The following is a 15,639-nucleotide window of genomic DNA, read 5'->3' as shown; positions in this document are numbered from 1 at the left end:
ATCAGCAACTTGCATTAGCCGTAATTCCTCACACGGCATGAAAAGCAGCAGCAAAACCTTAATTCTGTAAGAGACTTACCTTTTTAAGATTAAGGGATATTATTACAACTCCTAATGTAATTCCCTTAATGGCACACGAATCTCGTCTGGTTTTCCTTTCACCTGAATTTTTCATGGTATTTCTTTCAGAAGGAAATGAAATGAAAATTTTGAATATCAAAGTCTTCTTTATAACTTTCACACAGCCCTAAACATGACAAACTCAAGCAGAATGAAACAAAATTAACCTTATCCCTAGGTCTCATTATTTAAATTAACCCATAAGACATTAAAGGTACTGAAACTGTAACTCAGTACAACTTTTAGTCTTTACCTGGACAATTCAACCCATCTTTTATCACCTTAAGTATTTTGCAACTAACTCGCCTTAGTTCCTTCATCTTTATTCACTGAACATACCTCAAAATGTATGTGTGCTGTTTGTGTGTTTTGAAATACTTCTGCAATTAAATCACAATTTGCCAGAAGAGATCAGGACTTTAAAATTACAAAACTGGCTGCTCATGCTACTTGAAGCAACACCTGCTTTTGTTTGAGTCAGAAAGGTACATCTTTATTTTAAATTTCTTTAGGAACATAGAAATCATATGAATCCTTAAACTCAACACGTTAGGCATTAAAAAGTCATCTTTGTTGGATCCTGCTGTCAGACGTTTGTGTTGTTAGTTTATTTTACAGCTGGTTATATTATTATTTATATCCTTACCAATTACCATTATCAAGGACCTTATCAAGTCCTGGATATTCAGACTGGGATGTTTCTTGGCCTACCTGAAAGCCACACAGGTTTCAGTGATCTTAAAGACCTTTTCCAACCAAATCAATTCTATAATTCAATTCATTTTCTTTAATTATTATTCAGAAAATGAACTCTCCTGACTTTCTTAACTTAGAGAAACTGCAGGAGCTTTTGCAAGAAGTTTTCAAAAAAAAACCAAAACAGCCAAGCTGTTTTCAAATGACAAAATACAGAAAACTATTCCATCATCATCATAACTCATCACCCGCTCATCGAGAACCCTGAGTGCACAAACACCCACATCACCCCCAGAGCCACCTGCTATAAATACTCTGCTTCCTCCACACAATTACATATCCAGATTTTATCCCTTCCCAAAGACAGTACAGCCACAGGTGCAACAAACACAGATTTTTTTTATTGCTCCGACAGAGCAGAGCTTTTAATGCAGCCAGTGTTAGGAGTGTATCCCTGCCTTTGGGATATATTTGTCCAAAACAGATTTTGGCCAAACTATCCAGGATTGTCTTCAGATAATTCTTCTGCAGCTGTCAGCCTTACAAAGCTGTATTAGCCCTAAAATGGTGAAATTATCCATAAATCCCAGTTTAGAATATCTCTACAGCCTCTCAGACTCGTGCCCTGGGGTTTACAAGACTCCATCTGACCAGGAAGAGCCATTTATTAGCACTGCTTCACACTTGGAGCCGCTTCCAGCTGCCCCTGCACGTGCTCCTGACGTGTCCCAGACCTGCTCCCTCCCTGCTGGGTGTGCTGGGTGTCAGGATGGGGAGGAAGGAGAAGAAGGAGAAATGCACACTTGCACATTTCCAAATCCCTGCACTCCAGACCCCTCTGATTTTGTGGCTGGTGGATGATTTGGAAGGAGACTGCACAGCTTTGTGCTCGGGACCTTCCGCAGTGATGCCTCTCTCCAGAGCTGGGAGAACACCCTGTTCTCCTGCAAACACCAACACATCATTAACACAAAGCCTGTCTTTATCCCCAGCTCTCTCAAATTACACAACTCCTGCAATAATAGGCTGCCCCATCCTTTTATTAGAGTCATTCTTGCCAATTGCTGCATTCATCTTATACCATTCTTTGCCACAGACCCTGTGTAAACTGTGATGCATCTCCTCAGTGCCAGCATGTTGAGCTTTTTGCTTGTTACAACCAGGTTTTAGGTCAGTTTAGATCAAGAAATTAAAGCAGTTCTGCTGTTTATTGTAGCATCTTCCATCTGCTAGAACAGCAAGAGACATTTTGTATTTATGGAACTCACCTGCTTTTCTGATGCGCATTAAATTCCTTAGAATAACACACTACAAGAAACAAATACAAATAACACCCTACTGGGAGAAGAAAAAAAATATGAAGGGGAAAAAAACCACCAAAAGCAAAAAACAAAGCCCCACCTAAATTTCTTAATCAGATTTTTCTGCCTTTAAGGAAATCAGTGTTCTTTAAGTGCTGTTGCAGTGCCATGGGACTGGTGCTCAGTGGATTCATTTTCACTAATATGCTGTAGGTCCTGAACTGCTATTACTGCAATTCATCACTAAATGAGTCGATGCCAGCAGGACTGTAGCAGCATCTCTGAAGGCAGCAGTCTCATTCTTTGGGTGCCTATCATCTATGTGTGCTTTTGAAAATGTCAGTGCTCCATCATCTGCAATTGGCAACAACAGCCAGCACTCAACTCTGCTTCAAGGGAAGGGGAAAGCCACTGGAGCAGCAGCAGAAACACAAATATTGTGATTCCCCCTCCCAGTATCAAAGGAAATTATTAAAATTCTGTATTATGTGCATCGTTATTTACTAAATCCTTGGCAAAATGGCTGTTCTACCACTCTGTGTGGAAGCTTCTACAAAAAAAGCAAATTACATCCCAGCAAACATTGCTGGATGCCTTAAGTCATGCATGAAGGAAGTGCAGAGCTGCAGCTTCAATTAAGAGTCCCAGCTCAGAGTTAAAAAAAACATTGAATATTACATGATGCAGGGTGCAGCTTTACAACACAATCCCAGCTTCATGCTCTGGTTTTATTCTGATGAATTATCATGGATCTCACTTTACAGACATATTTGTCTGTGTTCAGAGGGAGAATTTAGGAAGCCAAATGTGTGGAGCACCACTAAGGCTGATAGGACTGCAAGCACAATGCAAGTTAATCATTCTAAAACCTGGCCAACAAAGATCTGTGAAATACAGAGCAGAAGATGAGCACATAATCAGAATTACTTTGCTGTGGAGAACAGCAGTGACCTGCCCTCTAAATCCTTCCCGTGGAAGGAACAGTAATCTGTGCCCTCCTCATTATACAACAAATCAGCAATTTTAATAAACAAAGTGCTCAATTTGCCACACAAAAACAAGTCACAGTGTTTTGACTCTGCCAGGCCAAATGCTACACACCAGACAAGAGTTAAATGAACCTGTTCCAGAGCTAATTTACATTCCTCTATTAGTCAGCAGTGGTTCAGGAATTTAAAGAGCTCTCAACAAACTCCATTGAAGACGGTTGTCACGGATGGAATTTAAATGTCATTGCACGTTTTTCAATGACTAAGGGAATTTTGTGCCTCCCATGCTGATTTCTGAGCAGAAAAGAAGCCCATATTGTGTGCCTGGATGGAGGTCTGCACCCAAGGGAGGAGGAGAGCAGGGAGCATCCTCGAGCAGCACTGCCAGCTCTGGTCCTCAAGGTCACCCAAAGTGATCCTCCTGCTCAGCAGAGATGGCAAATCCAAGCCAGGCAGCCAAAGCAATTATTGCCTGGCTTGTTTGCTCTGCTCCCAGCCCAGCTCTTCAGAGCAGCCCAAGGAGACAGAGCAAATCGAGGCAGGGACAACCTCCACCCCCCACCTTCCAAAGTGCAGTTCTTTATTTCACACTGGAGAAAAGGAAGCTTCAAAGAGTCTACAAGAGCAGAGCCCAAATTTGGGAGTATGTACCAGCTGCAGCAATGACAGCACAGGGCTTGGTTTGGGATTTCCCCCCCTCAGTGCTTTTGTTTTGCTTTTTCTCAATTACAGCCCTGGCAAAGGGAAGGGTTAACAGGATCATTTCTAAGAGAAAACCTGGAAAGGGAGGGAAACAACAGATAAGCTTAACTACAAAAGACAGCTCACTACAAATAAATGCATGAAAAGCAGAAAGAATACAGCAAATTGCATCTGGGATGCACAAATTGTGTCATATTCTGAATGACTCCAGGTTTTGGGACACTGTAAGAACAGCTTGGGAAGAGGACTCTGATGAGTGCCTTTATTTCCTGCTGTGACATTTTTACATCCATCCATTCTGCCTGAAATGGTCACACTCATTTCATTATCCCTGAAACCACCTCCTCAATTCTTCCCTCTTTTCTCTCTCTGGAGCTGCTCTATTTTTTTTTTTTCTTTTTTTTTTGTATTTTTGCTTCATTTACAGATCATTCCCAAATACCTTCCTGAGGCAGAGCCAGGGAATCTCTTTGGATTCCCTTTTCTCCTCTTTGGATTCCCTTCTCTTTGGATCTCTTCCTTAGCCAAGAAAAAGGAGTAATTTTTGCAGAAGTCAGAGTTTTGTGGACTTTGTGATCCCTGGATCAGTGATGGTCGAGTGCTGCTCACTCACCCCAAAGCAGGAGCAGCACTAAGACACCAAAAGTTCATTTACCTGCCCTCAGCATAAGAAATTTGGTTTTCCAATCTCTGAACCAGCCCTTTCCTGCTCTCCCAAGCACAGCTGGAGCAGAGCAGGCCCACACTGCCACCTCACCACTGGAACTATTCCATTGCATCCCAAAACCCCATGGAGGTTATTCCAATACCTGCTGCCAGTCCACTGATCTCCTTGACATCTCTTATCTAAAATTCTCTTTCACAAAAAAATCCCAAACCAACCAACCAATGAAAGCTGATGATAAAAGACTGAGCACTGAAATATCCAATATCACTGAAGGTAAAAAAATCCAGCATCACCCAAGGTTTAACTTCAAATTCCAGTTTTCGAACCTTGAATTCCATCTTTTTTAACCTCAAATTCTTTTTTTGATAACCTCAAATTCCTTTTTTTTAATCTCAAATTCAATTTCTTTTTAACCTCAAATTCTATTTCTTTTTAACAGCAAATTCCTTTTTTTAACCTCAAATTCCTTTTTTTTTTAACCTCAAATTCCTTTTTAAACTCAAATTCCTTTTTTTAACCTCAAATTCCTTTGTTTTCTGAATTAGCTCCCTAAAACCTGTCTGGAATTGAATCTCCAAAGGCAGGAGTATCTCAGAGCACACTATTTCACAGGCCTTCAAACCAGGATGAGATTTATATTTTTGACAGGATTTTTCATTAGAGTTGGACACATCTATTCTGGGGCTGATAATCCAAGTTTCGGATCAGATTGGCAGAGTGGATAAAAAGGGCAAAGTCTCACAGTTCACAGACATCCTGGAACATTAATGTGTAATAATTCAGAGTACCTGGGTACCATAACATTGAAGATAAAGAGCTCTTCAATAACCCTGCTGTCAGAGCCACTTTCTATCAATCCTTTGTGAGGAATGCACTGCTGGGAGGCTTTCATCAAGGAAATGAGGGGGGGGGAAAAGGAAAATGAACAGTTAACAACAACCAAAATGTGGAATAAGCATTTAAAAAATGAATAATCTTTTTACCAAGGTTACTTGGTATTAATGCTCTGTTTTCTCCCCCCAAAAAATGCCACTAGGAGTGTTCTGAATCTCAAAAAATAGAACTTAATTTGCTAATATAGTCCAGCTTTTTATCTGCATATATTGTACAGGCAGAATTTAATGGAAATGTATTTGAACTACTGAGAAAAATAATTTGATTTCTATCTGGTTGCTATTCAGTGGACTTTAAAACCAAGAAAAATGTCATTCCCCACCACACCTCCCTGCTCCAGCCCAGGATCAGCAGCTTCAAAGTGAAATTAAGGTTCAGGACTTTTCCAGCAGATTGGCTGCAGGGACACAAAGGCCAATAAAAGCAAATCCCCACAATTCAAATCTGGAAGCACTGATGGAGTCTATTAATGAAAGACTAAAAAAAAAAAAAGTGTAAGCAAACAATGGTTTTGCTAAAGATATCCGTAGGAATTACCATGGATCAGAAGCTTCCCAATGTCACCAAGCTGCCCAAATCATATAGGAGAGTTTCCCTGATAAATCAGTTTTTAAATAAGAATAAAAAGAGGATGACTGAAGGTAAGGAATTAACAAGTTTTCACAATTAGAATAATCCTTCAATAACTGCAGTTTGGCTGTTGGCAGTACCAGAATGCAGAGAACAAGAGCCTGTAAAAATGGGACCAAAACGAGCTTTACAGTGTTAAATTTCTCACTGCTGTTCCCTCACCAGGAGATGAAACAACTGATTTCTAATTGACACCTCCTTCTGAGCCCCGTGCCTGCACAAAGGTACAATTATCTCTTATCCTGACTGAGGAAAAATGGCAAAAAAAGAGGAAAAAGACTTGTCTAAAGATGGGGGTGGCTTTGTTTTTAAACTGCAGAGCTTCCAGAAAAAAAAAAAAAAAAGAAAAGCTCCTGTGTAGCACATCTAGGAAGGTGAAGGTGAAAAACTGGGAGATGATGGAGACCTGAGCCGGATTCAGGTCTGGGGCTTGGAATGAGATGATCTTTAAGGTCCCTCCCAACCCACACAGATCCTGGGATCTGTGGCCTGAGGAAAAGTGAAGTGAGGAGTTCCCAGGCATGGATGTGTCCATCCTCCCTGACCCCACCCCTGGGCCACTGCTGGGTCTCAGCTGGAACTGCTCCCACTCACCCCCGAACAAACCTCAAGTGTCCACACTGTCCCACAGCTCTCACAGGTTTTGCTTTGAGCTTTGCCAGAACAGAGGAATTTTGGAGGTGGATGAGTAATTCCCTGCCATGGAGCCATTTTTTCCACGTTAAACAGTAAAGTGAAACTGGGCCAATTCTGAGCTTCTTGTGATGCTCTCTTGTGATGGTTTTTGCATGTCATGGAGGGATCAGTGCTCCAGGTCAACCAGGAAGGAAAACTGCCATTCCAAGGGAGGCTGGAAATCCATCCCAACATTCCCAGCTGTGTTTGGACCTCTTTTCCTAATAGGATGATGACGGGGGATGATGTCTACTCCATTTCTGCATGAACCAAACAGAAGAGGACAGACACAACTCTATGGGGGAACACTGGGATTTTTTTCCCTCAATTCCAGTGTCAGAGAATCCCAGAATGGTTTGGGTTGGAAAGGACCTTCAAGACCATCCCAATTCCAACCCTGCCATGGGCAGGGACACCTTCCACCATCCCCTCCAAGCTCTGTCCAGCCTGGCCTTGGACACTTGCAGGGATGCAGAGGCAGCCACAGCTGCTCTGGGCAGAGCTTCACAGGGAACAATTCCTTCCCAATATCCCATCTCCATCAGCCTTTATTCCATCTAAAGCCACAGAATCTGTGTGTGGTCCAGTAACTCCTCAGGATGAGAGGCTGGACTGCAGAGGCCAGCAGAGGTATTTTGGCACTGAGAGGAAATTTACCCTCTGGCATGGTTTGAACCTGGAGCCAGTCAGGTCATTTCTTTGATAAATCAGAGATTTGTTTACTTTATTGTCATCCTCACAAGCTCCAGAGAAATTCCAGGGATGGGACCTGGAACTGTGGACAGAACTCAAGCAACTGACACATTCCTGGTCTGTGGAGTCTCCTCACTTGGATAATTCTCATTATCCATGGAAATGAGAAAACACAAAATACTGGGACCTGCTCAGGCTGCAACAGGCAGAGTTCAGCACTTCCATCATCCTTCCTGCTGTTCTTTGGTTTTATCTCCATGCATTTTCCCATCCTTCTTGCAAGTACAGAATCCCAGAATTATTTAGGTGGGAAAAGACCTCCAGGACCACCAAGTCCAACCTGTGCCTGATCCTCACCTTGTCACCAGCCCAGAACCCCGAGTCCAGGCCTTCCTGGAACACCAAGCACTGGCTCCACACAAACATCAGCAGCAGTGGCCAGAAATTCTCCTCCCTCTTTTAAATCCATGCTACTGCACAACGTTTGGAATTTTAAACAAGTCTGGCTGATGCAGTTATTATTTGAAGCCAGTGTAGGCTTAGAGATAGAATGCACACAGGGTATTTGAGCTTGCACTAAAATCTTAATCATAGCAAAATGATGTAATAATACCACATATTTTGATTTCTCCCATCACGCCTCCTTTATAGAAACAATTCCTGGGAGCAGCCTCAATTCAGAAGTCCAAGCCAAGCAGAACCCCAGATGTTTTGTTTCAGTTGTAGGAACCCCTCAGCTCAGGGTGGGAGCAGCAGCAGCTGTGAGGGCACAAGGATTTCCACCATCTAACACATCACCCCAGCTGCTCCCAAAAGTCACACACACAAAATTAAAGGTAAAACTCCATGGATCTGAGTGTGTAAGAGCAGTGGGAAGTGGGAAGAGGAACACTGGAAGCTGCAGGAAAGGATGGCTGGGTGCAGCAGATCTGATGATGAGCTGCTGGCTCAGGAGGCTCTGGGCATCCAGGCAAAAACCCCAAATCCAGGCAAAAAACCCAAATCCAGTCCTGAATCCTCCCTCAGGGGGGAAACCACAGCAGGGGGACCTGGGATGAAGGGGGAAGGGACAGAGCTCACCTCGCTGCTGGAATGTGCTCCCTGATAACCTGCTGGAAGTGCCTGGCCCAAGAATTGCCCAGCAGCAATGCAGCTGCTGTTCCACCAGAGCAAACTCCCCGAATGGTTGTTAACACCACAAGCTGACATTTTAATCATCCTCCTGATTTTTCAGATGAGACAACAGAGGCACAAATATTCAGGAGAGATGTTTGACTTTGTACACACCTAATTCCTGTAAGATTTTGTGATTTCACTTGAAATACATTTTAATTCTCTTTGTTCTTTTTTTTTTTTAATAACTCAACAGTCTTATTAAAATATATAGTTATTAAGAAAAAAAAAAAACAAAAACAAAAAACAAGACTCCCTGACTAACCTGAGTGTAATACAAAATGTATTTACAGGGTGAAAGCATTTGAATTGCTGTCGTGGGAGTCGTGCTGTACACCCACAGTGCAAATACCTCAAAAAGCAAATTAGTCATCTGCTTCCAACTGTCAGGACGCAGCAAAAGACAAACCACTGTCTTGGAAAGAGCCTGAAAAATCTCACCACTGAGTTTCTGTACATGGCAAAGGGTTTGTTTGTTTGTTTGTTTGTTTTCAGAAGCCAGATCAGTAATATCAACCTTGAAACAAAAAGAGAGAGAAGAGTGTTCAGTGTGGGAGTGTCAGGTTGGATGGGGTTTGGAGCAATCTGGGATTGTGGAAGCTGTCCCTGTACAGGGCAGGGGGTGGAATGGGATGAGCTTTGTTGAGAGGAAAACTCTTTTCATTGAGGTTTAGTTAATCCTTAGTCAGAAAACCACCCAGCAGCACAAAGCTGGGATCACTTAGACCTGTGTGATCTCCGAGTGGGAAAACAAAACAAGGGGAAACAGGAAAAAACAGACAACAAAACCATGGAAAACAGAAAAACAGTTAGGAGGGAAATCAAAAATGTGTGATCTCCGAGTGGGAAAACAAAACAAAGAGAAACAGGAAAAACAGACAGCAAAACCATGGAAAACAGAAAAACAGTTAGGAGGGAAATCAAAAATGTGTGATCTCCGAGTGGGAAAACAAAACAAAGGGAAACAGGAAAAACAGAATACAAAACCATGGAAAACAGAAAAATAGTTAGGAGGGAAATCAAAAATAACCCAAGAGCACCAGACCCTGAAACACATGGAGCAAATCCATGTTTGCATCCAGAAGAGCCTCAAGGTAATTCCTCGAAGCACAGCATCCATCCTGATTTTTATCCTCTCTAAATGCCAACTGCTAATTGCTAATTATCAACTTCAGGAAAACACAGCAGCAAAAAGGTTAAAACATTTTTTTCTACTTTGAAAGTGTTTTTTCAGAACACCTTTAGCCCAAGGTGGTTTAGACCTGCCCAGACCTGGTTTGGGAGCAGAATCTGAAATTTTTAAAAGAACTAGAGATTTTAATCCACTAAAAACCTGATTTTGCTGACATACAAATACATTTGTATGAGTTTCCCATTGAACTAAAGTGGTAAAGCTTTCCTAGGGCAGAATAAGCCTCTAGGGCTAAGCAGGATTTATTTTAACATAAAATAAGATGCAGAAGATATACAAGAGATTTTTCTGCATTTTACATGGCTGAAAAATGACTTACTCAAGTCATAAGGACAACTAAAACTCTTGTGACAAAGTGGAGTCATTTTATTTTGCCAAAAGGCAGATTATGCTTGTAATAATAATGCCAATTTTCTCTTGAAGCACAGTTACTGGAATTATCAGTTCTGTAATACTTCAAAGTGAAAAAACAAAGATTTTGAGAAATTCTCCATGCAACTGTTGATTTTTAAAGCGTTTTTCTGTAAAGATGGGCAACATCAGGCCAGGTTGGATGGGGCTTAGAGCAGCCTGGTCTATGGAAAGTGTTCCCATGGCAGGGAGTGGGACTGGGTGGGTTTTTAAAGATCATTTCCAACCCAAATCAATCTGGGCTTAGTAGGGTTTAACCAGCTTTGTAATAACTTGTCCCAGCAGCTCCAGGAAATAATAAAACAACTCCAATTAATATAAAGACTTGAGGAGAAGAAGGGTGTGCACTTCCTCTGAGCAAGGCCAGAACTGTCACTTCAAACACACTTCAAAGGCCCACTGCCTGCCTAAGTTCATTTGTTTCACTATATTTAAATAACAAACATCAACCAAAAAAAAAAAAAACAAAAAAAAAAAACAACTTATTGAAGTCTGTACATCCTTCTTGCTGGTGATAATCCATCAAAAGTGTGAGGAACATCAGGAGCATCATGCTCTGTACCCACCACAGCCACTTCTGGAAAATCCTCCCATTAGGGGATTCCAGATCTAACAGATCAATCCTTCTAAATAAATGTTAGGAGTTTTTTTCTTTGTTTTTAATAGATGCCCATTAAAACAAAAAAATCAGCATACACAGATCTACGCTTCCCTCTCCCACCTCAATGGGGCTTCTGTAATTTATACAAGCAAAAAATATTCAAATGCAAAGATTTTGATGTTAAAGTTGGCATTAAAAAAAAAAAGCCTCCAGCAGGTGCACAAATTGTGTGTTTCACAGGGATTTAGAGAGTGTAATCCCCTTAGGCTGCTCTGAAAATTGCAGCCTATTCTTAGTTCCTGCCAGTCCATGTCAGCAAAATGGCTGTTCTTCATTATGATATTTTAATACTTGGGAGTGTTAATTGAGGTTAAGCTCAGGTTGTACCCAGAATGCTAAAAAAAAATAAAAAAATATTAACCTGACAGAAAATGAAAGTCTCCTGAAAATAATATGGAAAAATGTGGGAAAAACTGGAGAGGAGATCTCCTTTCCAAGGAGAGATGCAGACAGAAAAACTGAACTCACCTACACCCATCCTTCAAGGACCTTTGAGTTGGACAGGGCTTGCAGGACCCTGGAAGAGTGGGAGGGATCCCTGCCCATGGAATTTGGTGGGATTTGAGGTCCCTTCCAACCCAAACCAGTCTGGGATTCCATAAAATAGAAACCACAGGATCTGAGGAATGAGGATGAAGCTGTGGAGCAATGGCCATCAGAACAATCTCATCCCAAACAGGCTGAAACTCCAGGAACAACCCCTGGCATCCCACCAGGCCAAAAACAACTTCCATTCCTCTCCAAAGGCGACAGATTTTCTGTAGGAAACTTTCCTTTGTGAAGGACTTGACATTTGAAAGAATTTATTTTTAGCGGAAATAACAACTTGTTTACTAACGAAGGATGACGTTTTTGGTCTGTCTCCTACATGGGAATACTTTACAAATTATTTTTAGGAGGAAGAGGAAAAAAGCAGTTTACTCAAACACTGTATGGCACAAAGAAAGCAGCATCACCCAGAACTCTGCTCTCCTTCTCTTGGTATCATCCAGACTCTGCTCTCAAATCATTCCTAGGAGCCAAAACTGATGGAAACTCTGTTTTTCTGTGAGTCTGCACTGAAAATCTCCCTCCTCACTGCCTAAAATCTGCATGGCAATGCTGTGCCAGTAGTGAAATCCTTGCTGGTGTGAACGAGACAAATTCCATGCAAGTGTTTGTGTAGATAATTATGTGAAAACAAGAAAGTAAAAGTCCAAAGCCCTGAGGTATCAACAACAAAATTCTTTCATGAGGAGTTTAATTTTTGTAGAAATAATTGAATTTACACTGTTCTAACACTCACATAATTCAGTCCTGCCTAAAGAGCTCTGAAACTGCCAGATGGAAACCAAACATTAGGACACCATGGAGTGTTCTTGGGGCTTTCAGGGAATTCTAACAGGATCACTCAAAGAAGGAAATAATAGAAAATATGCAAAAATCATCTCTGAAAAGCTAAAAATACTCAGTAAAGAAAAACCGCTTTAAGAAAATTTAATCAAGAATTAAATCCAACTGGAAAATTAATATATCACTATAGCCAGTGCAGACTGAGAACTGCACAGATGCTAAAACCAAGCAGAGCTGAATGTGGCAGTTGAGAGATCAGGATTTCAAACTCATCATCCAAAAATCATCTCATTTTTAAATACTTACAACCAAGGACCATTTTCATCAGCTTAGCAAGTCAGCCTTATACCAACAAATATGCTTTTATGTATACGGAAATCTAGAATTATTATGCATTTAAAGACCATCAAATCACAGAATGGTTTGGGTTGGGAAAACCTTAAAGATCATCCAGTTCCAGCTGTTTGCAGGGCTACGAAGATGAATGAAAATGTCCCAGCTGGAAAAGAGCTTTAAATAAAAAAACCAAACCGAGCTGGCACCAGCACAGGGTGTTTATGGCTTTACCTATAAAGAGCAGAGCCACATCCCTCTGAAGGCAGCTATTGACTCTTCTTTATGCCCTCAGTAAATAAAGGCTTTCCCCAACTCATCTCTAGATTTTAAATGTTGTATCTTTAGTTAGAGCTTTTAGGAGCTGATCAATAGCTTGGGGAAAAAAAAAAAAGTTTTACAAGTCTCAGGTTCATAGGAGGGACAATTTGAATGTCAGCTTCTGAAAGATCTGAAGAGGGAAAATGAAAACCAGGAATTGCTTGTCTTAGAGAGGATAAGAGCAAATATAAACCAGGAGTGGGGTTTTCCCATAAGGAGGAGCACACCAAATGGACATTTTGCTCTGTGTGAATTCCTCTCCACATCTTTCAGTAGTAGGAACTCATCTGAAGGAAGGTGGGTTTGATGCCATTTTAGTGTTTGCCTTTTTTTTTCTTTTCTATGTCCTCTGCATTCTCTGCACATATATTTGGAGCTCTGTAACCTATTATATTTCAAAAAACTTTCCATTCCCTAGACCAAAAACCAGCACAAATTCCAGAACTCCAAGCCCTGAGAAACACAAGACCCCTATCCTAGGTTGGTTCTCCCTAACTACCAAGGCTGAGAACAACTCCTCAAGTTACATTTCATAGACAAAGTACAGCTTAGTGCCTAACTCCAGAAAAGGAGCTTAACCTAGAGAAAATTGCACCACCACCTGTCCTCCTAATTAGTACTTTCATCAATGATGCTAATTTCCTAAAACTTATAAAAATGTACTCACCACTGTGAGGGTAGACTTTTGTAGGCATCTTTCCATAACTGTCCCTGAAAACCTTCAATAAAAATCCACTTTTATATTACCTCCTACCCTAAATTTATCTCGAATTTCATTTTCCAGGTTGGGAAAATAACAACAGGCCAGGTAGGACATTGGGGCTGGAGCAGCCTGGACAGTGGGAGGTGTCCCTGCCATGGCAGGGGTGGCACTGGGTGGGATTTAAAATCCCTTCCCACCCAAACCATTCCATGGTTCCATGATGTGACTTTTGTGTGATGTTAAAAATGTTGGTAATCTGAGCATCTGATTAAAAAGCAATTTTGAGGCCAAATAACAACCATCATCTAAAGACAGCAAGAACTCCACATTGCATTTTGCTTTTAAAAGGAAAAAAAAAGTCTGAAAGAAGTGGATTCACCCTCTCATGAACTTCTGTTGGTGCCACCACAGTGCCAGGAGCTGCACCCAGAGCCTGGGGCTGTGCCACCAGCCCAGCCACTGCTAATCCTTAAAATCAGAAAGAAAAGTGACACAGGCCCAGCTGATCATTTTCTGAGCTGCACAAACAGCCTGCAGCACCTCAGAAATGCTGATTTTTCATCCTGGGAACAGGCGCATCAAACTGGAGCAGAATTGGAGCAGCATTTCCCATTAAAACTTGATATTACGTAGGCTGGATATTTTGCCAGGTAAAAATTAAGCCTTTTTTATTTTTTTTTTTTTTCCAAATGCTGGGTTTTAATTTTTGCTCATTGGCAGGGCAGCAGAGGAGCTCTGTCCCTGCAAGGGCAGGGAAGGGGCAGAGATGCCCCTGGTTAAGCAAAGCAGCCCTGAATAATTGGAGGTCAATCTGCTGAGCTGCCTGGGCTTGAGGCAGAACCTCATTCCCTGGAGGAATCCTGACTTGGATCTATTTTCCACATCTCCAAAGTTCCCTGCACAAATTATTTCCCCACTTCTAAAAACAACTTTGAAGAAATGTTGCCAGCATTTTTTTGTATGTAACAAAATGAAATTAGCTTCAAAAGAGTCTAAATTTTTGATTTTACAAAGAAAAATCTAAGTATCAATGTACAAATACTGGATTAACAATTTTCATTTCAAACTCATCTGCATGCCAGAACATTCATGTTCACAGCCAACCATTCTATTTTAATGAAATATATTTATTTGAATTAATTTTCCATGTATTAAAAAATACCTGCATACCTCAAAACCCCCTTTTTAATTCAAAGTGACCACGGCAGAGACAAGCACAGGTAAATGAGAATTCACTGCTGCAAGAGACTTCAAACCAGAGTGTGACAAAGCACAGCTGCAGGCTAAGGGAGCACAGGAAATGTCATTTCAAAAGCATTTTCTCCCTTTTAACACATAAACATCCCTACAACAAATCTTCAGAGATCACTGAGAGGCACAAAGCTCCTAAACAGATCCTATTTTGCATTATTGTAGTCTGTAAACTCCTAAAGAGATCCTATTTTGCATTATTGTAGTCTGTACACTCCTCCTGATATAATGGATTATGTGTTTTGATTTATTGCTTAATACTCAGAGTTTGGTTAGAGTGAAAGTGGAGAAAATAATACCACACCCCAAAGAAGTAATCTCTTAATTTAAACTGAATATGGCATTTTTGATGCTATTTTCCTAATGTCTGGATTTTTGTATTCAATATTCAAGGTAAAAAAATAATCCTGAAATTATGATTATTATGCAAATGGTCATGGAAGGCCAAAATTTGTTAAAAAAATGACTTTTTTACTGATTTCACATCCCTGTCTTTGCAGGCTTTCCTATCGGACCGGCCAGGACACGGCCAATTGTGACACGTGCAGGAACAGTGCATGTATTATCTACAGGTAGGTTAAAAATACCAATATTCCCATTTTTCCCTGGGAGAAAGCAAAGATTCAGTCACTAGTGCAGGCCCAGCAATTGGCCTTTATGTTCCAATCAACAAAACAGAAATTTAACTCCACTAAAGTCATAAAATGCAACACCTGTGGAAGTATAAATCAGAAAGAAATTATTGTGGGCAGCAGAGCTGTGGGATGGGAGGTGTTGCAAGGTGTGAATTTTGTTTTTAAATTGCTGGAGGTATTTCGAGTTTTCTGACCAACAAGTCAACTTCAATTTTACTTTCATACACTTCTGTACCTACTTTAGATTTATTTTTATGGCA

At 41.0% G+C, this 15,639-nt stretch overlaps 2 protein-coding genes across 4 annotated transcripts in view; one reads left to right on the top strand and one right to left on the bottom strand.

Moving 5' to 3' along the window:
* The window catches only part of DOCK1 (dedicator of cytokinesis 1), a 268,915-nt gene that overhangs the window by 153,356 nt on the left and 99,920 nt on the right, over positions 1 to 15,639 (bottom strand). The gene's annotated exons all lie outside the window — the stretch shown is intronic.
* The window catches only part of INSYN2A (inhibitory synaptic factor 2A), a 46,446-nt gene that overhangs the window by 14,654 nt on the left and 16,153 nt on the right, over positions 1 to 15,639 (top strand). For both annotated transcript variants that reach the window (XM_021526348.4, XM_085582988.1), the window contains one exon: positions 15,245 to 15,316. In XM_021526348.4, coding sequence (XP_021382023.1) covers positions 15,245 to 15,316 — 72 coding nt within the window. The remainder of the gene's footprint in view (positions 1 to 15,244; positions 15,317 to 15,639) is intronic.

Source organism: Lonchura striata, chromosome 6 (genome assembly GCF_050655825.1).
Source record: "Lonchura striata isolate lonStrDom1 chromosome 6, ASM5065582v1, whole genome shotgun sequence".
NCBI classification, from domain to species: Eukaryota; Metazoa; Chordata; class Aves; order Passeriformes; family Estrildidae; genus Lonchura; species Lonchura striata.
The sequence above is the reverse complement of the archived record's forward strand: the minus strand, read 5'-3'. Positions and strand labels throughout refer to the sequence as shown.